The 26,400-nt window shown below is 37.2% G+C and overlaps 7 protein-coding genes across 9 annotated transcripts; 4 read left to right on the forward strand and 3 right to left on the reverse strand.

Annotated features, from left to right (window-relative positions):
• Positions 239-5,927, reverse strand: LOC105159616 (transcription factor bHLH80). Its single transcript, XM_011076730.2, has 7 exons — positions 5,900-5,927; positions 4,279-4,619; positions 3,562-3,705; positions 3,378-3,443; positions 1,468-1,536; positions 607-702; positions 239-531 (listed from the first exon to the last, which is right to left on the reverse strand). Exons 1-6 carry the CDS (start codon positions 5,925-5,927, stop codon positions 655-657), a joined length of 696 nt encoding a protein of 231 aa, XP_011075032.1. The 3' UTR covers positions 239-531; positions 607-654.
• LOC105159553 (transmembrane 9 superfamily member 1) lies at positions 5,806-10,588 on the reverse strand. Its single transcript, XM_011076658.2, has 12 exons — positions 10,200-10,588; positions 9,258-9,450; positions 9,065-9,169; positions 8,890-8,907; positions 8,711-8,805; positions 8,457-8,609; positions 8,154-8,288; positions 7,785-7,951; positions 7,415-7,509; positions 6,891-7,264; positions 6,288-6,546; positions 5,806-6,183 (listed from the first exon to the last, which is right to left on the reverse strand). The coding sequence occupies exons 1-12, from the start codon at positions 10,272-10,274 to the stop codon at positions 6,116-6,118; spliced, it is 1,737 nt and encodes a 578-aa protein (XP_011074960.1). The 5' UTR covers positions 10,275-10,588; the 3' UTR covers positions 5,806-6,115.
• LOC105159554 (protein NRT1/ PTR FAMILY 5.10-like) lies at positions 11,190-13,508 on the forward strand. Of its 2 annotated transcripts, none has more exons than XM_011076659.2 (4): positions 11,190-11,386; positions 11,461-11,681; positions 11,890-12,443; positions 12,545-13,508. In XM_011076659.2, the coding sequence occupies exons 1-4, from the start codon at positions 11,254-11,256 to the stop codon at positions 13,326-13,328; spliced, it is 1,692 nt and encodes a 563-aa protein (XP_011074961.1). In that variant the 5' UTR covers positions 11,190-11,253; the 3' UTR covers positions 13,329-13,508. The 2 variants fall into 2 exon arrangements, with proteins under 2 accessions (XP_011074961.1, XP_011074962.1); XM_011076660.2 differs by having other exon boundaries at positions 11,464-11,681.
• Positions 15,754-18,561, forward strand: LOC105159555 (patellin-3-like). The gene is made up of 4 exons (XM_011076661.2): positions 15,754-17,180; positions 17,437-17,561; positions 17,666-17,807; positions 17,895-18,561. The coding sequence occupies exons 1-4, from the start codon at positions 15,954-15,956 to the stop codon at positions 18,144-18,146; spliced, it is 1,746 nt and encodes a 581-aa protein (XP_011074963.1). The 5' UTR covers positions 15,754-15,953; the 3' UTR covers positions 18,147-18,561.
• LOC105159556 (MICOS complex subunit Mic10) lies at positions 19,162-21,323 on the forward strand. The gene is made up of 3 exons (XM_011076662.2): positions 19,162-19,459; positions 20,408-20,547; positions 21,024-21,323. Exons 1-3 carry the CDS (start codon positions 19,324-19,326, stop codon positions 21,033-21,035), a joined length of 288 nt encoding a protein of 95 aa, XP_011074964.1. The 5' UTR covers positions 19,162-19,323; the 3' UTR covers positions 21,036-21,323.
• Positions 21,922-23,857, forward strand: LOC105159558 (60S ribosomal protein L6-like). The gene is made up of 4 exons (XM_011076663.2): positions 21,922-22,246; positions 22,356-22,462; positions 23,319-23,500; positions 23,571-23,857. The coding sequence occupies exons 1-4, from the start codon at positions 21,996-21,998 to the stop codon at positions 23,724-23,726; spliced, it is 696 nt and encodes a 231-aa protein (XP_011074965.1). The 5' UTR covers positions 21,922-21,995; the 3' UTR covers positions 23,727-23,857.
• LOC105159559 (carboxymethylenebutenolidase homolog) lies at positions 23,768-25,835 on the reverse strand. Of its 2 annotated transcripts, none has more exons than XM_011076664.2 (3): positions 25,516-25,835; positions 24,991-25,301; positions 23,768-24,703 (listed from the first exon to the last, which is right to left on the reverse strand). In XM_011076664.2, exons 1-3 carry the CDS (start codon positions 25,699-25,701, stop codon positions 24,178-24,180), a joined length of 1,023 nt encoding a protein of 340 aa, XP_011074966.1. In that variant the 5' UTR covers positions 25,702-25,835; the 3' UTR covers positions 23,768-24,177. The 2 variants fall into 2 exon arrangements, with proteins under 2 accessions (XP_011074966.1, XP_020548284.1); XM_020692625.1 differs by having other exon boundaries at positions 24,991-25,312.

Genomic DNA, 26,400 nt, shown 5'->3' on the forward strand with positions numbered 1-26,400 from the left:
TCCCAGCAAACTCACTCTGGATTTCAAGAATTTAGTTCGACAGATATGTCTAATTAAAAAAAAGTCAGCCCCGAGTATCGTAGTGGATATGAACAACCAAATGCCCAATACAAAGTTGGCGGTGATAAGCTTGGGACATTCTATTTGAACTCTGTCAATCTCAGGGAGGCCACGGCTCTAATCAATCCAAGTACTATATGAATCAATTACCAAAACAGAGGGACAGAGAGAGGTAAGGTGAAAAGAAGAGATAGAAACAAGGTCAGAAGACGCATTTTCCCCTTTCAGGACCACAAGATACAACCAAGGTAACCACAGAAGATTTTCTACTGATCTTTGATGTGCTAGCATCATATTGTGGATGAAGATAATTATTTCCTAGCAGCAGGTGCATGTGCCTAATACACAGAACTTGTTCATACAATATCTTACAGTTCCGAGAAATATAGTACAGAAACTGGAAGGCAGTAGACGGAGTAGCAGATAATGGTGGGCCATTGGAACCCAGACAGTATTTCCACCCACAAAGTTCTGCATGCAAAAGCAACCAATTAGAATAATGAAATAGTACATTAGCCTTTGCAGGTAGGTTTTTGGGAAAATTACCGTCAAGTTGTTGCCTATGATATCACGATATGTAAGTAAATCGACCCTTCAATCATTCATTATGCATTTGCAGTTCCTCTGATGCTCAGTCAGTTCCTGCCGCATGCAGATGGTTCTTTCATTGGAATTTAAATTCGAAACCAAGCAGTAACTTCCAAGAGCCAAATCATAGAAGAAACAAATTTCTCTCAGTCAAGAGTCAATTCTTGATGGGGCACTTTTTTAGAGTTTCTATGGCTCCTATGGTTGGCAGCAGCCAAGCAATGTATGGCGAACAGCAGGTGTACCCACTGCCGTACACAAGGGACATGTTTCATACACAGTAGTTCTAAAAACCCAAAATTATTTTCATTTTTAGACAATAAACACATAAACATATGTAGCTTCCTTTTGATGGGATTTTGTGGAGATACTATTTGGATTTCCTTGGGAAATTTTGTGTATGATTGCAAATGACTCAGCGTCATTTCTTGGGAAAGATAGAAATGATATTAGCCAAACAACAAGATATATCATATCATCGCCATTTCTTGTCCCCATCAACCTGCGGAAAGCATTCTTCCATATCTGAATTTTAATACACAATGTGAGCGAAGGTAAAGATGTACATTTACATCTCTTGTATGCTAAAGTTGAACACAAGCTCATTGCGAAATCCTCTAATTGCGATTCTTTATTAGAAACCATCAATTCTTTGTTCTTACTCGTTATATTTTCAGCAAAAACATGTTGAATAGCAGATCTCTTCAAATATAAAAATATAGTAGGGAAATGAGAAAGCAGTCAGCCAACACATAATTATTCAAACCTTGACAGTTACAAGAAAGATTAAAATTGAACTCGTAACCATAAATGAATAACCTGGATCTGTTTCTGGAGGAATTTGACGTAGGCTACAGCTTCGTCTAACATGTCTGCTGTGTTCGTTTGCTGCATGTAACAAAGCAAAAGATTGCATCACAAAAGTTTTAAAGTGCATGAGAATTGCATACAATAATTAGCAATATGGATGTATGTTAAATGCATAAAGATCTAGAATGCTTGCACACGACAAATTCTTACAAAGAGGTAGAAAGGGATAGAACAATACTATTAATATGATTGCTTTGCACAAAGCATCACCTGTTTCAATGAGGTTCAATAATTCTATATTATGACATTATTAGCCATCATAAGTTTCATTGTATCTAACCACATCTAAAACTATTAGGAAAACATTGAAAAACTTAATTGCAATTTTAGTGCCATAGTATAGGGTGTTTTGCACATTTAATTCCATGCTTTTCATAATAGTTACTTTTAGTCTCATAACTTAACTCTAGTGTGAAAAATACATTAATTTTTTAGGGAAAGGTCACATGTTGTGCACGTGGCTGTTAAGTAATCCAGCTCATCAAATATTTCTCCCACGATTAAATTGCAATTTTAGTCCCACATTATAGGGAGTTCTGCAATATTGGTCCTACACTTAAGCAAATAGCAAAAAAATAGTCCATAACTTAATAGATATGTGCAAAAAGCATCACATTGTTAAGTTTTGAACAGAAAAGCTACATGCAAGCCGTTAACTCCAACAAGAATGGAGGGAATTTTTCAGCAAAATATGTTTTTAAGGAACTTACCTCATAACTCACCATTTTTTTTTAGTCAACATGTAAGTAGTCCTTTCTTGCTTTTCTTCTTCTTAGCTAGAAATCCTCAACAGAAAAATAGTCAGGGGCGATGTGCTATTGTTGGAAAGTGGCTCAATTGGACTTCTTTGGAGAACTGAAAATCGAGGGAGAAGGTTTCTCTCATGTTAGAAGGTTATGACTCAAGTTGATTGTGGTCTTTTTGTGTTTTTTGTTTTTTTAAACACAAACCCATAGGTGGAATGGTAAAGGAATTGATCCATGAATTATTACATTGAATAAATTGCATGTAGATGAAATCCTATTGTTGAATAAAAAAAATCAAGAATATTGAGTCCAAAATTGCACACCAATGAAAGAGGAGTAGTATTTACTTTGTGGTGTTGATGATTTCTTGACTTCCAGTACTTCTGAAGTTGTTGGTTTAATGACATAAAAGGGTTGTCCATAACTCCAATTCAAACATGATGATATTAGTGCCCTGCCTTGAAGGAAAACAAAAATAGCAGATATTCTGAATTCTTGCATTTTACTCGGGACTAAATTTCGGATGTATTCTACATATTTCCTTCTTGCTATATTGTAAGTTGGGTATTAATGCATGAGAATTATATATAGGATATTTTCATTTCTTGTGAGATTGTTTTGAGTTATTGGACTGTTTTTGCCTATTTTGGAAAGCGTGATATCAACGTAGCATAATCCCCTATAATGTGTGACTAAAACTACAATTTAATGGTGGGATCAATATTTAACTAACTGGATTTGCATACGTGGCCATTCCATTAAAAATTTCGGTGGACACGTCTTGTACCCCGCCGTTAAGTGATGGACTAAAATTGGCTCTTATAAAAAGCATGGGACTAATTATGCAAAACACCATATACTATGGGACTAAAATTGCAACGAACTCTTGAAGATGTTATAACTGTCACTTGCTGGACCTGATATCAAATGATATAGGCTTTAATGATTGACTATTGTGTATACATACTATTAGGATCAGAAGGTGGATGTATGTGCAAAGAAATAGACGGAAGTTCATGATACATTAAAGACGCATATGTTACTTCTGTCAGAATGATTAGTGTATAAATTCAAAGTGAAATGGGATATAGCAAGTTTAAGTAATTAATTTACCTTATCCATATTGGGGACTAGTTCCTGTAGTTTCCGTATTCTGTCACTAATTCGTGTTCTTCGCACCTGTCATTAAAATAAGGAGTGAGATTGGTAGAAAGGCTTAACCCTAGTTTGAGTGCCACAAATAACCGGATATAAGATACAAATACAAAAGCAACCAAAAAACAAAAAACTTCATTACCCTCTCAGCAATGCTGCGAGGATGAGTAGCACACCCACGTTTTGCTCGAACCCTACACATAACAGAGTCCCCTAAAAGCTTCTCCATTTCAGCATCCAATGATCCACCGATTCCACCTTGTAATTGCCCATCTTTCTCTCCTTTCTTCACCAACAAAAACATAACAAATTTTACAAACCCAAGATGGACAAACATATGCACCACAAACAAGAGCAAGTTATCAGCATGGAGACGCCAAGTTTCATGAAGCAGTAATACATATCCATTGTATACAACCATATGAAATCAGTAAAAAATCCCAAAAAGGCATCACAGAGCCAACCAAGCTTATAATTTCAATTTAGGCCATATAAAAATTTCTATAAGGGGACAAAATACACTATCCTATCAAACAAATGATACGAAAAGATGTAGCATTTTTCCCCTTTTTGCTCTCTAGCTTCGTTTTACACAAAACAGAAACGCCATAACGTTTCCTTAATTTTTATGGTCGACTTGTTTCTTTAAAATTTCTCTGAGTATATCTGAATTTGTACAGTTTGAAGTAAGAATTTTTATTATTATTAAAGCCTTGTCTGTCCTAGTGCACAATATTAGTTATTCAGACTGTTTAAATACAAACGTAGGAAGTTTACGCCAAAACAGAAGCAAATATTGGTGGTTCATTGCTGAAGAAATACACAATTGTGATTAAAATTGCATTCATCTAATACATACCAACGGAGTAGAGGAAGATGATGATAATTTCGGGGAAAGCTTATCCAAATCCTCAGCCTCGCGGGCGCGCTTAGGCGAAGATGAAGAAACGTAATCATAAGTAGCCGGAATCCCAAGGTTGGAGAAGTAGCCGTCGGAGTCGTTAAGCAGAGACAAAAATTCAGCGGGAGAACTGTTCTGCCTGAGAAAATTGGTCAACCCGGCGGCACTAGTGGGTTCCAAGAAGTCTAGATCGAGGTCGGAGGGAGCAGCACTGGGGGGTGGTTTGGGGATATCCAAGACGACCTCAGATTGGTCGTCGTCGGATTCGAGTAAGGCTTCCAACCAGGTGGCGGCTTCGACTCAGCTCAGTACTACCACTGCCACGCGGCGGTTGCATCTGCTAAACCAAACCAATACAATCCTTTGTTTGTGCTTCTTTTTTGGTAATTATAATATATATATATATAGACATATAATATGTATGTCTTTGTTGAGAGAATTGGTTTAAATATTTTCCTTATCTGGATTTTCAGGTGATTTGTGTTGTGCAATGCGGAGCGGAGTTTCCACTTTCAGACGAAAAGACATATATAGTACTGAGGGATAATTACGATCCGCAATCCTAATTATACATAATTTTATATAATTTAAAAAATTATATTTAATATTTTTAATATTTATTTTTATTTAATAAATAAATCTTTTTATTAATTAAAATTTATCAAATTTGATAATATTAATAATTTATTATTAATTTATAGCAGGTCAAAAATATATATTTATGACCAAATTACTCTTATACGTCTTCACGCGTTAATACATGTGAGGAAGTATATCTTGACCGTTATAAGGATAGTTTAGTCCGAAAAAATTATTTGACTTGCAATAAATCAATTTTAAGTCAATTAAAGATAAATATCAATTTTCATGCAATTTTTTTATTAATATCAATAAATTCAGTTAATTTTAACTAACTAAAAAAACTTATTTGTTAGAAATAAGCAAATTTCAAGGGTGCTATATATAATTTTTTAAATCATAAAATTTATATATAATTATATCAAATTTTAAGATAAATAAGTGTAATTATCCGTAATAATCTAGACTAAATAATGAATGGTGGGTGAAGTGAAGGGCCATGAATTCATAGATTAGATTATCCTGCAGTTTCTTGCAGTGCCAATGTTCCATAATGAGGTCCGTGTAATGATGTGATGGGACGGGACGGACTCTGAGTGAGAACTTTAGACGATTAAAAAGAGAGAAAAAAAAAAATCCTCTATTGAGTAACTAAATTAAAAAGAGTATTTTCAGAGCTCTGAGATTTAGTTGAGTTAGAGGCGAGGAGAGGTGAGGTGAGGTGAGGTCTTCTGTATTTCTTAGCACGCACGTAATAAGAATGCGCCACACCCACCACATTGTATATTTATTTTCATGTTGAAATGGAAGATACAGTTTTGGAGAAAAGATTAGCAGAGCAACAATCTTGTTGTTCCTCCGAGGTCTGGATATTGACCTCAACTCTCTCTCTCTAAACAAAATATATGATTCTTCAAATTTAAACACTAGTTAACTATATTGGAAGAAAAATCCCAAGTGTCTACATAAATGAAAACAGAGTCAGGTAAGAAATGCCTACCCAGGCAAACATTTACAACTACAATCATTTTCCATGTAAATTGGGAGCAAGCAAAATAGAGTTTTCTGATTAACAGTGCCATTAATTCACTTCACCGCTACAAAATCATCAACTTTTCTCAGAGTCCGCACAACCTCTGCTTTCCTTATCTCCCTCATCCGCAGCATTAACTTATCATCCAACAATCAAACCAAAAGTACCCTGTATATTCTACAACTAGTCACATTTGATGTTTCTGTAAATTCTCCTCACGAACAAGTTGGAGCCAAGGTATCCAACAGCACCTGAAATTTTGTACCCCATTAGGGGCACCAAAAACAAGTATTATCATCTGAATCTTTTCTCTTATAATAATAATACATGTTTATGCCCACTCAAAGAAACTTACCACATAGTATCCCCAAACCAAGGCAGAACATCAAAGTGTATCCAAAATAAAAGCTGGTCTGGAAGAAGCCTGACATCTTTGTCTTGACATGATAGTAATATATTGAATAGAAGTACACATAAAGAGCAGTTGAGGCGGCAGAGAAGAATGAAGTCCATTGCCAGTGATAGTTCTCAGCAGTGCCCACAATTGTCACGCAAATTGTGACAATGATCAGAATTACAAAAACAAGCAGCATGAAGCCATACACGTAGTAAACCTATCAACAAGAAAACCAAAATATGAACGGTGTCAGAAATAAATGGCGGAGAGGGAGAGGGGGTCTTTAAATAAGACTTGCAGGCTATAAACTGAATTCACACTGAATGACAACGAGCTGTAGGAAGAGGAAGCGAAATGTACCAACCAAAGGGTCTCAATACACCCATAACTTAAAATGATCACACCAAGGATCTTTAACTCATTCACTTTAGAAGAAAAGAGGAAAGTGTACATGATACTTTACAACAAATCTCGCCAAACTAAAAGTGGAGCATACTTCAACCAGATACAGCAGCCAAAATTTTCATAATATAAATTACGAGAAAACTCAAATAAAATTACCTTGTAATTCCAGAACGAAGTGAAGACAAAATACATTTCAATAAAGATACTCCCAAATGGAAGCAGTCCTCCCATGAGAGAGATAACAGATGGCGTCAGATACCATTTCTTCTCGGGAATTGGACGAGGGATGGTCTTCACCCGGCAAGGATTGTTTGGTGCACCACTCCAGTTTCTCCCGATAACGGTGCCAAGGAGAGCCAAGGGGAAGGAGATAAAGGCCCATATGACAAAAACAACCACCATGGTACCAAAGGGGATCGCAGCTAGAGAACCATAAAATATGGCAACTGTGTTCAGGATGAAGCCAATACCAAAGCACAAGAATGGGAAAAGTGATGCCGTGAGGATCATTGACTTTATCCATTTTTTGCCTAACAAGAGAGACCAAAAGTAAGAACTAGTAACCTCACAAGCAAAAGGAATAACAAACTGTAGTCATACAAGCATAAAAGAATAAAGAATGGAAGAAGTAAACGACATTCTTTCTTGATGGGGGAGGGGGTCGTTAAAACGAAACATACCTCCATTACGAGAGTACATGCCACCGCTGACATAACCAGCAATAAATGAGGTAAAAGCATAGCATACAATAAAGGTCGTGACAATTGCTCCTCTCCTGAGTCACATAACATTGCAGCAGGTAGTTAAAACAATTAATCTAGCAAACACTACGAGGAAAAAGTCATACTCTACAGCGACATGTCAGAAAAAGGAACATGTCCAAGTGCCCCTCATGGCAGATGCATGTTACTGTGCAAAATCTTACTTCCTAACAAGCAAAAACTCTTTAATCCAGGGTGATTGACAAGCATCATTCAGACTTCAATGGTTATGCAAACTGCTTAGTTCATATACGCTAATAAAATGACATGTCAAACTGGTTGTGCATACCCTATGTATAGCATTCCAACAATTGCTAAAATGATGACAAGCAGAACAAGTGTTGCTAGTTGAGCACCAGTGCCGACGACAGCTGATAGTAGAGCCAAATTTTGGGGAGGCCGAAACACATCACCATGGACAAGTTTCCAACCAGATTCTTCACTTACATCCCGTTCCTGACAGGAAAAGTTCAAATATGAGCAGTCGTTTAAAAAACACAAGTCCTCTGATCATTGGAACAACTAACTACTAAACACACTCCGAATTAACACAAACTCCAAAGTTCATCATGTCAGAAGCATGATGCACAAACTACTGAAAAATAAACACATACCAAATATTTGATAAAACGACAAATACATGATCAGAAAACATTACCAGAGTCTCAAGATCGTCATCTTCCCGAGCATATTTTGCATAATCATTGCGGAGGGTGCGCATTAATATCATGGATACCAAGCCAGTAAGGAAAATTACCATCATGAAAGAATTAAAGACAGAAAACCAGTGGATCTGCAAAATGAGAAAACTTGGATGAGCTGGCTGGGAGAAATAATCACACGATAAACATTTAGGAAACAACTTGAGGAAATATCACCATCTTTGGAGAAATATTCAAAATACAGGATAATTTTGAAGCACATATATTAGCAGGAAACCTTTCAATAATAACAAATGTACCTGGTGCTCAAAAAAAGGATAATCCAGATAAACATCAAAACGGCGAGCAAACGTAATGTTAGTCGGGACCCATTTCACAGAGTAAGTCATGTCCAATACTCGCCCCTCCTCAAGTGGCTTAGGGTTTTCTTGAGTGAGATTGACATGAATAATCTGTAAGTGCAAATCATCAATTCAAACAAATAAGCCACTTACATCTGGTTGGAGGAATGAATTAATACGGAAAAAGAAAAATAATAGGCATGCAAGCCAACCTGGTTTCCATTGTAGTTAATAACAAGATTCTTGTGTGTCCAAAGCACATGCTTATTATCACGGTTTCTATCGGGAAGAACCTCACCAACAAAACCTTCATAAAAGAATTACCAATTCCATCACAGTTAAACATAGCCCAAATGGTGAACTAAACTGATGTATACAGATTAAAACATACCCCACAATGGCAGATCATCTGATCACAAGCAACCCATGAGGGTATCCATAAGGGTACACAGAAAAAGAAACAAAAGTTAGAGAGGAACATGAGGGCATAATTTTTAAAAAAAAAATTATAACAAGCTTACTAAACAGGAGTGTAAGTGTAAGGACAAAATTCATGATAACCATACCCATAAAAAATTCAAACCAGTATGAATTGTCAATTGCATCATTAAACTGTTTAGCCTTGGCAGCATCCAGTTCAATTTCACAAATTTTAGTCTTCTCCACATCTCCTGCAAAAGCAATGAACTAGATAGAATGCCGAAAGTTGTAGGAAATAAAAAGAGTATTGACTAAAGCAAAGCAGAAACAAGACATTACGCTTAAATTTTATCTCAATTTGGCTATCAATAAGTTCATTGCCTCCAAGAACCTCACCAAGCCCGCCCCACTTGTGAGCAGCATTACCAGGTGGGTGGCAAAACGGGAGGCTGTAGTAGTTGTAGGTTTCTTGGGGATTGTTATATGGGCCAACCTTGTTTACCCAAAGAGTGACAGTCTCATCAGCTTGATACTGCAGATTAATTAGAAACATGTCAACTAATTAGAAGGCAGCACCAGCATGCAATCGATTCTTTCTGCACTAAACAATCAGAAAAACCGAAATCGCTAATCCATGGTTAATATGAAAAAGTAGACATTTCTAATACATCAACTTCTTCATGAAGCTTGTGTAAATAACTGTTTTTTCCATTTAGACAGCATCGCATAATTGAATAATCAGACACCAAAAGACACACGATTTGATGGAAGTGGATCCGGACATATTTGTTACCCGTGAGAGGAGAACTAGTGCAAATTACAGTGTCAAGCACGCCCTTTGATTCTCCAAATGAATAGAACTTAATAACCAGCATAAGGAAAAACACAAGCTGCGGCTTTATCGTTTCAATCTTGTTTTCCCTAAGCTTTCTAAACTTGTTATCCAACTTTGGGTAATTCAAGGGCAAGAGTACATGAGAGAAAGGAAACACTCTATAACTCGCATCAACCTAAATGCATAAATAAAATGACCTGTTTGTTCTTCCTGTCATTACCTTGACCTAATATAAATCAAGAAGAAGTCTTGTTGCCATTTACACAACCAATTTGGCAAAAGACATAACAAAACAATAACCAAAATCCAAATCTTAACGAGAAACAAAATATGCATCAAACGGGACCGAAAGCAACAGAGATATAAAAGGCAGATTGAAACAAGATCTGCGAACAATCAACGAAGGAAATTCAGAAGGCAGGCGGGGTAAATCACTAAATTCTCACCTTGGCGAGAGTGGAAGAAAAGAGGAAGGCGAAGAAGAAGATGAAGACGCAGAGAAATGGAAGGGCGGAGCGCATCGCTTCGTTGTGGAGAAGGCCAGTCAGATCTGAAACAAGAAAAATTCAGAAGATTGAAAATTTAAGAGAATGGGAAATATATAAGTCCCACTTTTGTGTTTGAATAATGATGGTTTGAAGGGGAGTTTATTCAGATCTCAGGAAGGAATTGGAAAGGGGTTGGATTTGGAGTGAGTAGAGATGGAGAGAGGAGGATTTGGGGTTGGGGTTGGGGTGGAAGTGGGAGTTGGGAGGAGAAATAGTAGACAAGTGCAAATCTGGGACTGGGTTTATGGCTTCCTTCCTTCCTTCTTCACCTACTGTCCCTCTCTCACTCAATAAGAAAGGGGTATATATATTTGAAACTAATTACATAAATTTTGTAGAAATTGAATATCTTGAATATAAAAATAGTTAATTAAGAAATTAAAACGTTAATTCATTTATCATAAACAAAAAACAAATATATTCTTTTTAAATTAAATGATTATTTATATGATGATGAGGATGATGATATATAGATAAAAAGAAAAAAATTAAGCTTTACTATCTAACAACATTCTCAAAAAAATTAGCATATGTTCTTTGGGTTTGTTTTTTATACTAATATAGAAAGAAAAGAGGATCAGTCATAGACATGCAAGCTAGCAACCCCTCGGCCCAAGGCCCTATATTATATCATGACTGATGATTGTGTGTCCAGCCCAAGCCAAGCAGGCCGGGTTTATATATAATTAAGACCCTAAAGTGTGTAGCAGCAGGCCCAAACTAATTAATTTAATAGAAAAATGGAAGTTAAAATAAGAATATATATGGAACCAGGTGTTAAGCTGTTGGTTTGCATGAACCCCACCCCGTCTCCACGTATACATGCAAAATGTGAGTGAGGACAAGTCATAAGCCCATCTACCACCTCCACATTTTGTGGGACTTTGCGTTTAATATTTGCTCATCCATCACATTCAGACCTCTCGTACTAGTCTGCACTGCACTTACAAAAATGTCTTCGGATACCACCATTAATCATGTAATGAATCCTGATGATACTACTGTTGATGGAATGGTGGATTACGCTGGCAGGCCTGCCATAAGATGTCAATCCGGCTACTGGCGATCTGCATCCTTCATCATAGGTAATTAACATATATTTTCATCCATTCATTAATTGGTTGCTACCTCGAAATCAAGATTGAATGGGTGCATGCAGCAGGGGTTGGAGCCGCGGAGAGGTTTGCATATTATGGAATAAGTTCTAATCTCATAACGTATCTCACGGGCCCGCTGGGGCAGTCGACAGCCGCCGCGGCCGCCAGCATAAATATATGGGCTGGCACAGGTTTACTGCTCCCACTTTTGGGAGCTCTTGTGGCGGACTCCTTCCTCGGCCGATACTGGACCATTGTCTGTTCATCCCTACTCTATATCTTGGTCAGTTTAGTTTAGTTACTTTGAGGGTTTTAATTGCTCACTTAATAATATATTGGATCACCCGATCCATTATATACATATATATATAGCATAATGTAATCACTTTTGGATTCTTTTTATTTATATATAGTTCCATCATTTATTAATTAGCCTTTTAGTGTAAATGACAAAATCATGTAATATATCCAAAAATGCATCTCTTGATTAGGCACTTGGACTGCTGACTACCTCGGCATTTCTTAATTGCCAAGGAGGAGGAGGATGTTCCATATTGAATCCGCAGCAGCCCCCTAATGAGCTGGATAATCATGCTTTGTTCTTCTTCATGTCTCTATATCTAATGGCGCTCGCACAAGGGGCTCATAAACCTTGCATTCTGGCCTTCGGTGCAGATCAATTTGACGCCCAACATCCCAAAGAGTTGAGAAGCAGGAGCTCGTTTTTCAATTGGTGGTATTTTAGTATATGTGCAGGTCCTCTGGCAGCTCTATTGGTCTTAAACTACATTCAGGATAACATCAGTTGGGGCATCGGGTTTGGCATCCCATGCATTTCTATGGTTATTGCACTAACAATCTTCATGCTGGGTACCAAGTCCTACCGATATAATAGCAACACAGTAGAACAGAAATGTGCCCTTTCCAGCCTCACTCAATTCCTTATAAAAGCAGCAATGAATTGGACAAGTATGCCCAATGAAGCACAAGTACAGGACATAGTGCCTCATGATCTACCACCTTCTGATCAGCAGCAATTCGTCAAGTAAGAATTTACTACTAATTCAACTCATCAGAACAGGACATATATAGTCCCTCGTCCCCAACACGCATCTTTTTATAGAGAAATATTTGCATGCAAAACAGGTCTCTTAACAGAGCTTTGGTTTCGGCTGAGTATGAGGAAGTTTGCAGCACACAGGAGGTGGAAGAGGCAAAGGCACTTGTGAAATTGATCCCAATATGGGCTACGTCTTTGGCATTTGCCATTGTCTTAGCTCAACCCTCAACTCTCTTTACCAAGCAAGGAATTAAAATGGACCGATGGGTAGGATCGAGTTTTGAAGTACCGGCTGCTTCAATCCAATACATAATTGGTCTCACAATCATACTTGTCATCCCCATTTACGATCGTGTGTTTGTTCCATTGGCCAGAGTTATAACCGGAAAACCCTGTGGAATAACGGATGTTGAGAGGATTGGAACGGGTATGTTTATATGCAGTGTTTCAATGGTGACGGCAGCTCTAGTGGAGAGACAGAGACTTAAAAAAACTGCTTCAGCATACGGATTGGGGAAGGGGAAGGAAGCGATGATGAGCTTCTGGTGGCTAATCCCTCAGTGTATACTGTATGGGATGGCAGATGTATTCGCATTGATCGGACTGCAAGAGCTGTTCTACGATAAGGTTCCTTGCGGTTTAAAGAGTGTGGGGCTATCAATATTTCTGAGCATATTAGGGATGGGGAATTTCTTGAGCAGTTTGCTTATATGCATGATTGAGAGAGTGAGTAGTGAAGGGGGTGGAGAAGGTGGTTGGTTCTCGGACAATACGAATGGAGCACATTTGGATTACTTCTACTGGTTGCTTGCTGGACTAAATGCAATAGGTTTTGTGGGTTTCTTGTATTCAGCCAAACAAAAACTTTGAATTCTAGGAGTAGGAGTGGAGGAGTGTGTCTAAATCTAATCAATCATGATGACAACTGGAATGTGGACACATTATTAGTAAAGTAAAGTAAAGCGGCTCCTTAATTATCGCCTCCTCATTTAAGACATACATATATATATACCTACCTGTACCTAGTACCACTTTTGATTATAATCTCAACTTTATTTTTATTAAAAATGAAATCAAGAAATTATGTGATGGGATGGAAGTTGGAAGGCCGAGTGCAATGTCAGATGTTGATGGGATGGAAGTTGGAAGCCCAACTGCAATGTCAATTTCAGACATGAAAATGTATATTAATGTATTTGTGGTGGATTGGTTAAACAAATGGGTGAAGCTGTGGGTATAGAAAGAGGAGGGAGGGAGGCTCCACTCCACTCCATTTGGCTGTTTGATTTGTGATGGGATGGGAATCACAAGAAACCGTGAATTAGTCAAAGACTTTAATAATTTAACCCCCAACGGATTCATCAGACAAACTTGGCACTCTACACTAATTAACTCCTCCGTTTATTAAATATTCTTTCTTCTAATTTTTGGAGAAAGAAAGACTAAATCATTTTGGTCTACATTTTTTATTTTAACGAAATACTCACCCTGTTATATTTTTTCACTTATGTAATCTTATCTAACAATTTATAATTAGTCCCCATTTCTGTTATAGTATGTAATTCACACAAACATTTCTTCTTTTTGTTTTAATTCTGACATAGAGTTTTATACACATGTAAATATCTATTAATATATAATAGCTCATAATATCACATTACTTTGAACTTTTACGATATGTTATTCTTAATCATACATTTATATACAAGTTTGTTTAGAATAAAATTATTTCTTTTCCTATTTCTAAATCTACTAATTTTACTACAAAATACATATATTTTGAAACAATTAACTTGGGATGGAAAAAATAAATCGATTTTTTCATCGCATAATTAAACAACAAATGATATGGCCATATAAATAAACCAGTGTTTACCATGTTCTATGATATTCTAGAAATAAAGTGGATCATGATTATGATTAAATTGCATTTGATCAACTATCTAAATTATGTGAAATTGAGTTTAAAATAAAATAAATTGAATTACTTTTGTTATATATGTATTCTTTTGGTAATAAGTTATTTGATAAGTTTGATAAAATTCATATTTTTTTTTGTTTTAGGAACATTTCGTGAAAAAGTAATAATAACATACTATTATTTTTATGATTAAAATATATTGTACAATTATTATATGAAAATTTATTAAATAGCACAGTTTAATAGTATAATTAAATTTTAATTTATTTAAAATAATTTATGCCACATACACCAATTTAAAAAAAGTCAATAAGACTTAATAATTTTTAATTACATATATATTTTCATTCTTATTTTTGTGAATATAAATTTATGTACATTTTATTGATATATATGCACTATAATTGATAATTTTAATGGTGGCAAATATAATATTTTTTATTACTTTGATAAGCAAAGCAAGCGGAAGGCGAGTTGGGTTGTCCTGAACTTGGCAAGGATCGATGATGATTATGACAAAGGATTTATTATTCATAACTAATGCAATTTATGTGTTAATTCACAGCCTGTCCTAATATTATTAATCACCTAACACTAATTTAATATACACATTCTCTTCACTTGTTGGGTTACACGTTTCCTGTCATCCCTAAGCCTAAGAGAATGTTCCTTTCCCACCATGTTATGTATTCCCCTCCATCATTTTTTGTATTTATTATGACATGACTCTCATCTTCATCATTATTTGTTTTTTTACCCAAATTGTGATGGATTGCACTCTATATTTTATGTTATAATAATAATAATAATAATAATAATGCCGTTGGATAGAAAATGGATGTCACGACACGGCCTATAAGAATAAAACTAATATTATTTAATTATAATTCGTGTCTTAAATTTGTATGTTGTAAAAAAAATAATAATAATAATGAAGGAGCGAAAATAATGAGATTTTACCACCACAGAATACATAACAGAAATTCTAATTTGGATTTAGTTTAGTTAAATTTAAATTAATTATATGACAAAAGTGATACATTTATTTTATAATTGATTTGATTTCATTAAATCTGATTTGACCAAAAATAAATAATTAAATCAGATTGTACAAAAAAGGTATGTGTGATAAGTCATAGTTGGAAACATAATTGGATATGGCCAACTAAGAAAATGATTCGGTATTTAAATTTAAATAAATAAATATTAGTAGTAGCTTAATTTGATTTTGTATGTAAATTCCGATCATTATTCAAATAAAAGAAGAAGAATTGTTATTGCCTTATTGGTGTGGTTGAAATGGACCCCATTACAAGACTGTAAGAAGCTGGCAAATTTCTCAACTCTCCTTTTGACAGACTGTTCCTCCTCTTCTTCACGCGCGCACACACACACACACAATCCCCATTTGAATTTGATTTCTCTCATATTAATACCTGCCTCCAAACCCCATCTCTCTCCCATCTCTCCATCGTAGCAAAAAGATCTGTCTTTGAATTCCATTTGTTTCTGTCTCTGTCCAATAATATAAAAACCTTTGTATTTGCTTTGAGGAAAAGTGAAAGAGTTTTATCATGGCTGAGGAAACCAAGAACACCACAACTCCTGAATCCCAAGTGGCTGTGCCATCTGATGTTCCTGTCCTTGACAACCCTGTAACCACCCTCCCAGATAAGGAGGCCCCTCCACAGCCGGAGAAGGTTGAGGAACCTGCACCCGAGGAAGTGGTGCAAGGACAGAAGGAGAAAGATGAAGCACCTCAAGACAACAAGATTGCTGAATCTGCTTCATTCAAGGAGGAGAGCAACAAGGTTGATGATCTCATCGACCCAGAAAAGAAAGCCTTGGATGAGTTCAAACTGTTGATTCGTGAGGCGCTTAACAAGCATGAATTCACCGCTCCACCGCCCGCACCCTCTAAGGACGAGGAGAAAAAGGAGGAAGACCCAAAACCTCAAGACAAAAAGGAAGGTGAAGAACCAAAACCTGAGGAGAAGAAGGACGAGGAAGAACTAAAACCTGAAGATAAGAAAGAAGAAGAGACAACGACCGAAGCCAAAACAGAAGCACCTGCTGAAGAGAAGAAAGAAAATGAGCCATCAGAAACAGTGGTGGTTGAGAAGGTTGAAGAAAAAGTTGAAACGGTGGAAGAAGAAATCAAAGAAACTATAGTTCATGAAGTTGCCGCCCCTGCTCCACCACCATGTGAGGAGCCGGCCGCCGCTACGGCTGAGGAGGAGAAGCCCAAGGAGGCAGAGGAAGAAACAGCTACACCACTAGCACCGGAGGAGGTTTCCATCTGGGGTGTCCCACTTCTTGCTGACGAGAGGAGTGACGTGATTCTCCTCAAGTTCTTGAGGGCCAGGGATTTTAAAGTAAAGGAAGCTTTTGCCATGCTGAAAAGTGTGGTGGCATGGAGAAAAGAGTTCAAGATTGATGAGTTGTTGGAAGAGGAAGGAATCGGTGAGGGTCTTGAAAAGGTCGTGTATATTCATGGAGTGGACAAAGAGGGGCACCCTGTTTGCTACAATGCTTTTGGTGAGTTTCAGGATAAGGAGTTGTATAGCAACACCTTTTCTGATGCTGAGAAGAGAGCCAAGTTTTTGAGGTGGTATATTCAGTTCCTGGAGAAGAATATCAGGAAACTTGACTTTAGTCCTGACGGCACCTGCACTATTGTTCAAGTCACCGATCTCAAGAATTCCCCTGGACTTATCTTGTTCAAGAAAGAACTTCGCCAAGCTACCAACCAGGCTCTTCAGTTGCTCCAGGACAACTACCCCGAATTTGTTGCCAAACAGGTACGCTCACAAGAAAAGATCCCCCTTTTACCAGTTTTTTGAGATGTTTAAGCTTTTCACGGACGTTTATCTAGATATATATCCCATCTCTTCTGCTTTGAGTTTTCGTGTGGTTATGTTTTGTTGAGTGATTTAGTCTTATGGAGGAGGGGATTGGTGTGAATTTTGTGCATTTGATATAAATCGGTTTGGTTTTTCGTTGATTGTATGGCACTTAATTGTACTAATTGATATGTTGGTTATTGGTGGTGCAAAGGTGTTCATCAATGTTCCATGGTGGTATGTGGCTTACAATAGGATGATCAGTCCATTCTTGACACAAAGGACCAAGAGCAAATTTGTGTTTGCCGGCCCTACCAGGACTGCTGAGACCCTCTTCAAGTCAGTAAATTTGATTCCTCAATTTTCATCTTCAATGTGATTGATGATACCTTTTGGTTTATGCTTGTTTGAATGATTTTAATTGGAGGGTTAATCTGCGACAGATACATAGCACCTGAGCAAGTACCAGTTCAATACGGTGGGCTTAGCAAGGAGGGCGAACACGAATTCACCACTGCTGATGCTGCAACAGAGGAAACTATTAAGCCCGCAAGCAAACACACAATTGTATTGCCGATCGCAGAGGTGGGCAAACTTTTCCAAATAAACTGCAATTTGGTATTCATCTCTAACAAATGGAGTTATATTCTAATGGTGAACTGTGTACTGCAGGCTGGCACATTGATTTGGGAGGTGAGGGTGGCAGGCTGGGATGTTTCCTATGGAGCTGAATTCGTACCAAGTAACGAAGAAGGTTACACTTGGATTGTACAGAAGTCGAGGAAGATGGGAGCAGGGGATGAACAAGTTGTAAGCTGCACCTTCAAGATTGGTGAAGCAGGCAAGGTTGTGCTCACATTTGACAACCAAACATCAAAGAAGAAGAAGCTTCTCTACAGGTCCAAGACCAAGCCCTCTGAATGAGATTCCTCAACAGTATATGAAGGCTTCCTCCATTTGTTCATTCACATATTCTTTTTGTCTGATTGATATTTAAAACTTAGTTCTGAAATGTTAAAGGTGGGAGTTTTCTACATTTGTTGGTTGTTGTTGTTGTTTTGTTTTTCACATCTTTTTGAAGTTGGATTATTTAAGTGAGTGGAGAAATGATTTGGGTGGGTTGTGCAAGGACGAGAAGAAATGATAGAGAGCGAGCATAGGGGGGGGAGAGGAAGACAATTTGTGAAATATGGATAGAAACAAACATATTTGTGTTTAGTTGCTGATGTTTTGGCACTGTAAATTTGAGGAGTTTTGTCATTGCTTATGTTGGGTTTCATGGATGGTGATGTTTATTGGATTCTTCAGACCTGGAAATATTTTAGCTGAGCTTCATTGATATGTTTGTCCATTATTATGAATTATTGGATGTTTCTGTTTCTGGAATGTCTGGAAATGCCAATCTGTCAAATTCTTCCAGCTATATTTATGGCAAGAAATAGGGTTGTGGATGGGAACCCCCCAAAACACACAGAAAATGAAATGTGAACCTACAAATTAATTACAATACAAGCAATATTTCATTTTTCTGTTTATCAAAAAAGCCGAAGCCAAATGGAAGCATGGCTCACACAAAATTAACCCAAGACCCATCAAACCTACTGCGTTTCTATTCCCCACTCGATAAAGAAAATGAAAAATATTGGTTACCAATGAAAATACATATAAAGTTTAGATTTTTATTTAATATAATATTATTAAATTTTGAGAAATGAGTATGTATTTGTGATATGAAAATAGATATAATTTTCTAAACTAGAATAATAAATTTATGTGGTGATGGGCCTGGAGCTGGAAGGTGTTGGGCTCTCATACATACATGAGTCATGACTACTGCACTAATAAATTTATGTAGTGATGGGCCTGGAGCTGGAAGGTGTTGGGCTCTCATACATACATGAGTCATGACTACTGCATGTCACCGCCCATCCAATCCAATTCACTAAACAGTATACAGACACAAAACGAAACCCTCGGCTTCCTCAAGACAACAATTCAACATTAAAAATTTCTGGATTCAACCCTCTTCAAAAAATATTTCTGGATTCAGCACCAAGCCAATAACCAAACAGTTACTTGATTTTTCGGATACATAACAAAAATGGCAGAAGAAAGCAGAACCGGAGGACCTGCCAAGTACGATTTGAATGCTAAATGGGATGCCTGCCTCGATTTAGGAGTTCGTCGTTTTGTTTACTCTTCCTTCGCCGGCGCTGTCTCCGCCCTTCTTCTCTTCCGTAACTATTCTTCCAATTCCTCTTTTTCAATTCTTCCTCCTCTTCTTCCTTTTTCTGAATTCACTGTATTTTCCGTGGCTGCTTTTAATCATTTTGTTGATTTCAATGCGATTAAAATTTCTGAAATTTTAGGATTTCAAATGCTATTACTTACCTTCAAAAATTTTGTAGTGATTGCGAGTCGAGTAGATCGTGTTTTCTGGTGACACTATACTGTTTTTTCCTGTGCCATTACTGTTTTGTTATGTAGAACATCAATATAGAAAGGGAAATGTGAGTAGTGCACAGGATTATCAACTTCTTTAATTCGCCATTACTCTCTTTTCACCTATTTGGATTTTTTTTTTCCGTTTCTTTTCAATGGGGGCTAGATTTAATTGTGCTAGCTACAATTCTTGTGGCATTGCAGCCTATATTTATCATTGTTTCTTTGCTCCACTTCTCTGGAATTTCTTTGGATTATGCATTCTTTTATAACTATGATATTGTTATCATCTAAACGAATCATATTGGATGGCCGACTTGTGAGAAATACAGCTTGTTTTTTACTTGCATAATTGGACTAATGATGCTGTATGGGTCCTACGGGATGGTTTAGAGTTTTAATTTAGGCAAAATTTGGGGGCCCTTGTATTTATTTTCCCTGTCAAGTGAGTTATTCAGCCTTTTCCTCTTGATCAGAAAGAGTGCATTTTTTCTTTGTTTTTGCTAAATTTACAAAATATTGCAGAATCAGTAAACCAAAGAGTTCCTGGACATGCTGGCAAAGAGCCTACTGTCTTAGCATATTTACATCTTAATTTAGCATCAATTTTGTTTGATACTTTTTTGTGTTGAGTAGAAGTAGCTGTGATATTTATTATGGTGCATGCTCTGGCTCTAGGCCTTTGAAGGTTTCTCCAGTTTTATGAATTATTTGACTGGTGGTTATGTTGATTGTTGAATCAGGGAGTCCTGTAACACGCTGGGCATCTGTAGCATTTGGTGCTGGAGTGGGAATTGGTTCTGCATACTCAGAGTGCTCTTATAAATTCGATAGATCTTCACCGATATTGGCTCCTAACATTTCCGATGCCCCTCTTTCTAAGGTAAGTATATAATTGGGGCAGATGTTTGTTTCTTAGTTCTTACTTCAGTCTTGTTTCTCTTTTACTTCAAATATTAGAACTTTGTAGTCATCTGTGAAGTATAATCAGTGAGCTTTGCATTTATTCTGTATTTGAGTATAATGTTCTGAATTTGTGGCAAAGAACCCGGAAATTATTGTTCTATCTGTGGGTAGTATTCTGAGTTTTAGGTGAAGAACAGTTTAAGGCTTTAACTCTGGAGAAATTCTGGTATGTGACCTTTTGGATTACATCTGCAACAGATTGGTTATACGGCATACACTGTACCTTGGGTGGGTTATAGCTTCTTAGGATTCTTGTTAACCATTTATTTCCTTATTTTCTTGACAACACACTTTGTTCTGTTCTCTTGTAGGCAGTAACGTAATCCCCACCCTCATATTTGTAATATATCTTCAAGAAACATATGTTGATGAGTATATTTTGATTGAATGCAGGCTGAGGAATGAAATTATCATGATGGGTGGACAGGTTTTCCATTGACTTGGGACTTCCATTCCCTTGGTTGTTCGCTCTGGGATTTATTGCCAGGATTGCTTTCAACTTTCTAATCACAAAAAAAGATGTATTGCATAACATTTGGGAATGCTGTCACTTGGTTTTGTATCTCTATATCCTACTGGAGCTAAATAGGAAAGATAGCAGATAATAATTGCTTTGGAATGGTTGGAGATGACTGACCGCAAATTCGCACAACATTTTTAATGAAGTTTACGATGTGTGTTAAATTTCACCAAGAGACTGAGAATTGGAGAGCAAATTTGAGATTGTAATCATACGGGAATAAGTCTTGAAAATTTGCACGTGTTGACGATTAACAAGCGGAGTTGGTACATGATCGAAGAAAGGGATGCCTTTCCCTTCAATATCAAAACCTAATTGTAATATTTTTGAGTAATCAACTTGTCAAATTGGAGTGAGGCGGTAAAATCAAATGTCAGTGTGTTTTGAAGTAGCTGGTGTCATAGAATTGGTGGGCAGAGCAATCTTTAGGACGAAGTATGGATTTAAGTAATTGACTTGTTTCTGTGAAGATGTCAGGACGATTGCACGAGTAAATTGAGCAAATGCCACCTCAAGGGCATATATATTTAATAAAGGGCGTTTGAAGTGTACGGCTACCAATCAGGTTCAAAATACTCAATCTGAAGGGTACAGAACTTTGTTGCCAGCTCTCAAGTAATCATTTTATTTTTAGCTCGTCATAAAAGGAACCTGGGCCTCGGCTAAATTATTTTCCAAAAGTTCATGGGCCTCAAGAACAAGTGTAAGCCCAAGTTCAGAAGTGGGCTTAATTAGGTTTAACTCATTTCTGTATATATTCTTCCTAGGGTTGAGTTCCCATTTTCCCGTTGCCTGCTCTGTCATACAAGAACAGACACACAGAGCATACAGCCATACCACTGAAAATGGCGCCCAAGTCGGCGAGAGTTACCCGTAATCCGGAGCTTATTCCCGGAGTTCGAAAAATCTCCCGTTCAAAGATGTACCACAAGCGCGGCCTTTGGGCTATCAAGGCCAAAAACGGCGGAAAATTTCCCCATCACGACAAGGCTCCCGCCGCCACCCCGGTGGTAGAGAAGCCGCCCAAGTTTTATCCGGCTGATGACATCAAGAAGCCGCTCTCCAACAAGCGGAAGCCCAAGCCTACCAAGCTCAGGTTATATGATTTTCTTTCTTTTCCATCAGCCCAAGGCCAAGCCTAGCCTCTCTTTTGTGTTTGTTGATATATTTCTTTTTTTTGTTTTGTTTTGGGATTTTGTTTATAGGGCCAGCATTATCCCAGGAACAGTCTTAATACTATTGGCAGGGAGGTTTAAGGGGAAGAGAGTTGTTTTCTTGAAGCAGCTGTCATCTGGATTGCTTCTTGTCACTGGTGATATTTTTTTTTTGTTTTCAATTTCTGAAAGTTGCTATGTCATTCTTTGAATCTTTTGAAAGTTCAAAAGGCTGTGATTTACCTGTGATGATTGAATTAGCTGCAATTATATTGCAATTACAAATTAACAATTATTTGAATTTTTTTTGTTTGATGCCTTCAGTTAGTATTCAACATTAATTTGAAACTGAATTGAAGGATTACTCAGCACCTTTGGTGGGATATTAACATGTCCCATTCAATTAAATTATCTTGTTAGCAATGATGAGCTGTTGAACTTTTCTGTTGTTTCATTACTTCTTTAATGCCGGTATCTCCTCTCTACTCATTCATTTTTTTGTGAAAATATGCACAGAATTGTTCTATTACCCAAGTTATTGTTATTCATCAAAGAAAGAGTCCCTTTGGCAATGATGTGTTTGAGGCATCCTATTTCTTTGGTTGCCACTTTGTCTTGTGAACATCTAATTTCTTATCCCTTTATTGGCCATGAGGGGAAAGAAAACATCATAGGATAGTCAATATGACAGACTGTTATTAACATTTTTCTTGTTATACAAGTGTTGAGTTATTGGCAATGCTGCTAGTTGCTGGGCACCTCTTGGCATAGCTTAATTAAAATTGTTTTATAACTGTGTGCAGTTAAGGCATGTATTCAACGTGAGCATCCTGTTGTGCCATAGTTTTAGGTGGTCTACTTTGTACGTATCTTGAAAAGGGGAACTATTCTGTTGAAATGGGACTACATTGAAATTTTTCATGATCTTGTTTCAACTTTTGATCTGTATTTGAGTACTCTTCCAGCTAGTTTTTCGAATTTGCTTATTTAGTTCTTGTTTTACTGCTGCTACAGGTCCGTACAAGATCAATGGTGTTCCCCTAAGACGTGTCAACCAGGCCTATGTTATTGGAACATCAACAAAGGTTGACATTTCTGGTGTGAATGTGGAGAAGTTTGATGATAAGTACTTCGCCAAGCAGGTCGAGAAGAAAAAGAAGAAGGGGGAGAGTGAATTCTTCGAGGCAGAGAAACAGGTTAGTTTTGTATGAATAGCCATCTTATATTACTTTTAGATTGATTCTAATGGCTTGGTTAAATATGTAGGACAAAAATGCACTCCCGACAGAGAAGAAAGATGATCAGAAGGCTGTTGATGCACCTTTATTGAAGGCTATTGAGGCTGTTGCAGACCTGAAGGCCTATTTGGGTGCAAGGTTCACACTCAAGGATGGAATGAAACCTCATGAATTGATGTTTTAGATAAAAAAAAGGAGTTTTTGAATTGTTAGATTTGGCTTTGTTACTTAATTTGCCTTGTGCCTTAAACCTGACAAAGGAGGTTGTACGGGAATCAAATTCCATTTGGTATAAACACCTAAGTTTTGCTGGCAGATTGTGAATCTTTCATATGGTTTTGATGAGAGCATGAGATATTTTTTTCTGGGATGTTTTTCAACTTTTGTATGGTTTCTGAGTCAACATGCAAGACAGTTATGGAATTTTTGCATGCTCGAGTTTTTGACCACTATCTTTACTGTGCTTATTTGGTCCAGGTCAATTAACTGGTAGAAAAGCTTATAGTGTGTCTGCCTGTCTGATTATGAAGTTTTTATTCTAATCAAAAGGAGAGTTAAGAGGCAGCCTCTTACAGAGTATTTTGTTATATAACTACTTGATACATGAAAGTACGGCTTTTAATGACAAAACAATCTCAAGTTTTCGCAAGCAAGTTATTATAGAGCCAATTTCTCATCATCGTAAATGCTTCTTCTGCATCTTTATCTTCTTCTGGAGTCTGGGGCCTATGAGCAAAGCTATGACCCCGGCCCTGGAATACCACCATTTTAGATTGCTTATTCCTCTTTGTTATGTCTTCCAAAACACTAACGGGGCAAAGTCCATCGTCATCGCCTGTGATTAGTAGCAGAGGTACCTTTATGTGGCTAGCAACAGAAGAGTCAATCCTTGTACCATAGAAGGAGACTCCACATCCAAAATAGTCACCCTGATCTTGTGCTAGAATGTCTATGACCCGACCACCTCCATAGCAAAATCCAATGATCCCAACCTTCCTGGAGATGCCTACAGCTGCCAATTCATTTACCATCCAATTTGCAGATGCAAATATAGTTTTTGCTATGCGTTCTGGTTGATGCTTAGTGATCCACTGTTGAAGCAAAGAATTAGGTCTGTCTTTCGTCCAGGGATCCCCATTAAACAAGTCAGGGACAAGAACGCTGCATTGCCATCAATAGGAACCAGAGAATGCATAAATGCAATGATCAGTCTCCTCTGTAACTACCGTACGGGCAGTGCATTAACTTAGCTGTTTACTGTAAAGAAATATAGTCGTTACAGTTGAACATAAAACTTAAAACAGTATACGCCCCAGTATCAGTTGAGGAGAAAAAGGAAAGTAAGGTTCACCTTTTTATGCTAGATTGTAGAAACTTGGGAATAGTTTGGGTTCGATTTTAGTTACACCTGCATTGCTTATATGTTTAGGTTAAAGATACTAGCTTACTTGTATCCAGTGCAAGCAACGCGATAGGCAAAATCTCTGGTGGCCGAGTCTTCAAAACCAAAAATATCCGACAATAGCAATATCCCAGTTGCATTGTTGTTCTTAACTGCAGTGAACAGATAAGCCCGGATACCATCTGCATTGTCTCCAATGGTCAGTTCTGTCCCATTCACTAATTCACAGGCTTCATCATCGTGGACGCTTGTGCTCTCCTCTACCTTCACTTCTCTGCAACGTACTCTCAACTTGTTGCTTTTGCACACTGCAGAAGACCACTGCCTTTGCATATTCCATCTGTCCAAATTGCTTTTCTGCACCACAGCTGAATTTCCACTGTAAGCAGTTTCCGTAGCATGAAAATATTTGTGCTGCTTTGCAGCCATCTGAATTTGTCATCTACAACATTCTTGCTACATTTTATGTTTTATCCAATTTCAGGATTAACAAAGAAGTAAAATTAAGTTGCGAAGGTGGGTTTTCAATTTTGGACAAAAGAACGGAAATGAAACAAGTAAAAAGACTTACAGGGAATTGAAGCATAGGAGGAGGGGCGGGTGGGAGGTGTTTGTGTTTGTGCTGGGGCTTATAAATTGGTGGCGCTGAGAAAACAGGGGCTGAAGAACTCCAACCCATCTTCGGCGGAGCAACTGAAAACAGCACAAGGAGGGAGGAGGCGAACCAGAAGTAGAAGGTGCACCAAAATACCCGCATGAAATATATCTATGAGTTGGAAGGAGAGATTGAGGCTGAGGTTGAAGCTGAGGCTGAGGATTGATTGATGTGTAAGGTGACGAGGACTACTAATTTTGGTTGGCCCCGACCCAACAACAAGAACCCTTTTCTTAAAGATTTTATAGGGTGCTCCTTTAACTAAAAAATGGTTCTTTTTTCCATCACTTTTTCTTAGTAGATTGAATTTTGTATTGTAAAATTTATTATATGTTTATATTTCAATTAATATACACATTATATGTATAAAAATTATATTCATTATTTTATTTAAAAAAATATTATATATATATATATATATTGCGAGTGAATAAGATATATAAAATAGAGTATGATAGTCTAAAATTGAGGTATGATGGCCAATAATCAGAAAACGAAACAGATTGAAAAGACGCACTGGAAACAAGAAGATTACTTTACAATAAAGATGTAAAAGTGGTATTTGGAATTTGAAGTGACATGGAAGTAGAATTAATGAAAATGAAAATTGATGGGCCTATCTCTCATGTGTTGAAATGGATGAAAGTAGTATTGAATGGAAGGGATGAAATTTGTGTTGATTGCAGGGAATTGTATGTTAGGATTATGGAGAGATGCTCCACTCTCATGTGTGTGTCCCTTTATATGTACTTAGCCCAACCCCAACGGAAATTATTTTGTCATGAGTCATCACTTTGCATT

The sequence above is a fragment of the Sesamum indicum genome, linkage group LG3 (genome assembly GCF_000512975.1).
Source record: "Sesamum indicum cultivar Zhongzhi No. 13 linkage group LG3, S_indicum_v1.0, whole genome shotgun sequence".
NCBI classification, from domain to species: Eukaryota; Viridiplantae; Streptophyta; class Magnoliopsida; order Lamiales; family Pedaliaceae; genus Sesamum; species Sesamum indicum.

Bases quoted from the DNA above. Each gene is read 5' to 3' on its own strand.
- LOC105159616 (XM_011076730.2), bottom strand. From the start codon at position 5,927: ATGATTGTAGTTGTAAATGTTTGCCTGG. The intron at 3,706-4,278 runs GTATGTATTAGA...TTGTTGGTGAAG, and splicing joins CATCTTCCTCTACTCCGTTG to AAAGGAGAGAAAGATGGGCA. The intron at 1,537-3,377 runs GTAAATTAATTA...TGTTACATGCAG, and splicing joins TAGTCCCCAATATGGATAAG to CAAACGAACACAGCAGACAT.
- LOC105159553 (XM_011076658.2), bottom strand. From the start codon at position 10,274: ATGCGCTCCGCCCTTCCATTTCTCTGCGTCTTCATCTTCTTCTTCGCC. The intron at 9,451-10,199 runs GTGAGAATTTAG...ATTAATCTGCAG, and splicing joins TTTCTTCCACTCTCGCCAAG to TATCAAGCTGATGAGACTGT. The intron at 8,289-8,456 runs GTACATTTGTTA...CTCATTTTGCAG, and splicing joins ATCCTTTTTTTGAGCACCAG to ATCCACTGGTTTTCTGTCTT.
- LOC105159556 (XM_011076662.2), top strand. From the start codon at position 19,324: ATGGCAGAAGAAAGCAGAACCGGAGGACCTGCCAAGTACGATTTGAAT. The intron at 19,460-20,407 runs GTAACTATTCTT...TTGTTGAATCAG, and splicing joins CTCCGCCCTTCTTCTCTTCC to GGAGTCCTGTAACACGCTGG.
- LOC105159555 (XM_011076661.2), top strand. From the start codon at position 15,954: ATGGCTGAGGAAACCAAGAACACCACAACTCCTGAATCCCAAGTGGCT. The intron at 17,181-17,436 runs GTACGCTCACAA...GGTGGTGCAAAG, and splicing joins CCGAATTTGTTGCCAAACAG to GTGTTCATCAATGTTCCATG. The intron at 17,562-17,665 runs GTCAGTAAATTT...AATCTGCGACAG, and splicing joins ACTGCTGAGACCCTCTTCAA to ATACATAGCACCTGAGCAAG.
- LOC105159559 (XM_011076664.2), bottom strand. From the start codon at position 25,701: ATGCGGGTATTTTGGTGCACCTTCTACTTCTGGTTCGCCTCCTCCCTC. The intron at 25,302-25,515 runs GTAAGTCTTTTT...GCTGTGGTGCAG, and splicing joins CTCCTATGCTTCAATTCCCT to AAAAGCAATTTGGACAGATG. The intron at 24,704-24,990 runs GTAAGCTAGTAT...ATGGCAATGCAG, and splicing joins GTTGCTTGCACTGGATACAA to CGTTCTTGTCCCTGACTTGT.
- LOC105159558 (XM_011076663.2), top strand. From the start codon at position 21,996: ATGGCGCCCAAGTCGGCGAGAGTTACCCGTAATCCGGAGCTTATTCCC. The intron at 22,463-23,318 runs GTGATATTTTTT...CTGCTGCTACAG, and splicing joins TGGATTGCTTCTTGTCACTG to GTCCGTACAAGATCAATGGT. The intron at 23,501-23,570 runs GTTAGTTTTGTA...TTAAATATGTAG, and splicing joins TCTTCGAGGCAGAGAAACAG to GACAAAAATGCACTCCCGAC.
- LOC105159554 (XM_011076659.2), top strand. From the start codon at position 11,254: ATGTCTTCGGATACCACCATTAATCATGTAATGAATCCTGATGATACT. The intron at 11,387-11,460 runs GTAATTAACATA...GGGTGCATGCAG, and splicing joins ATCTGCATCCTTCATCATAG to CAGGGGTTGGAGCCGCGGAG. The intron at 11,682-11,889 runs GTCAGTTTAGTT...TCTCTTGATTAG, and splicing joins CATCCCTACTCTATATCTTG to GCACTTGGACTGCTGACTAC.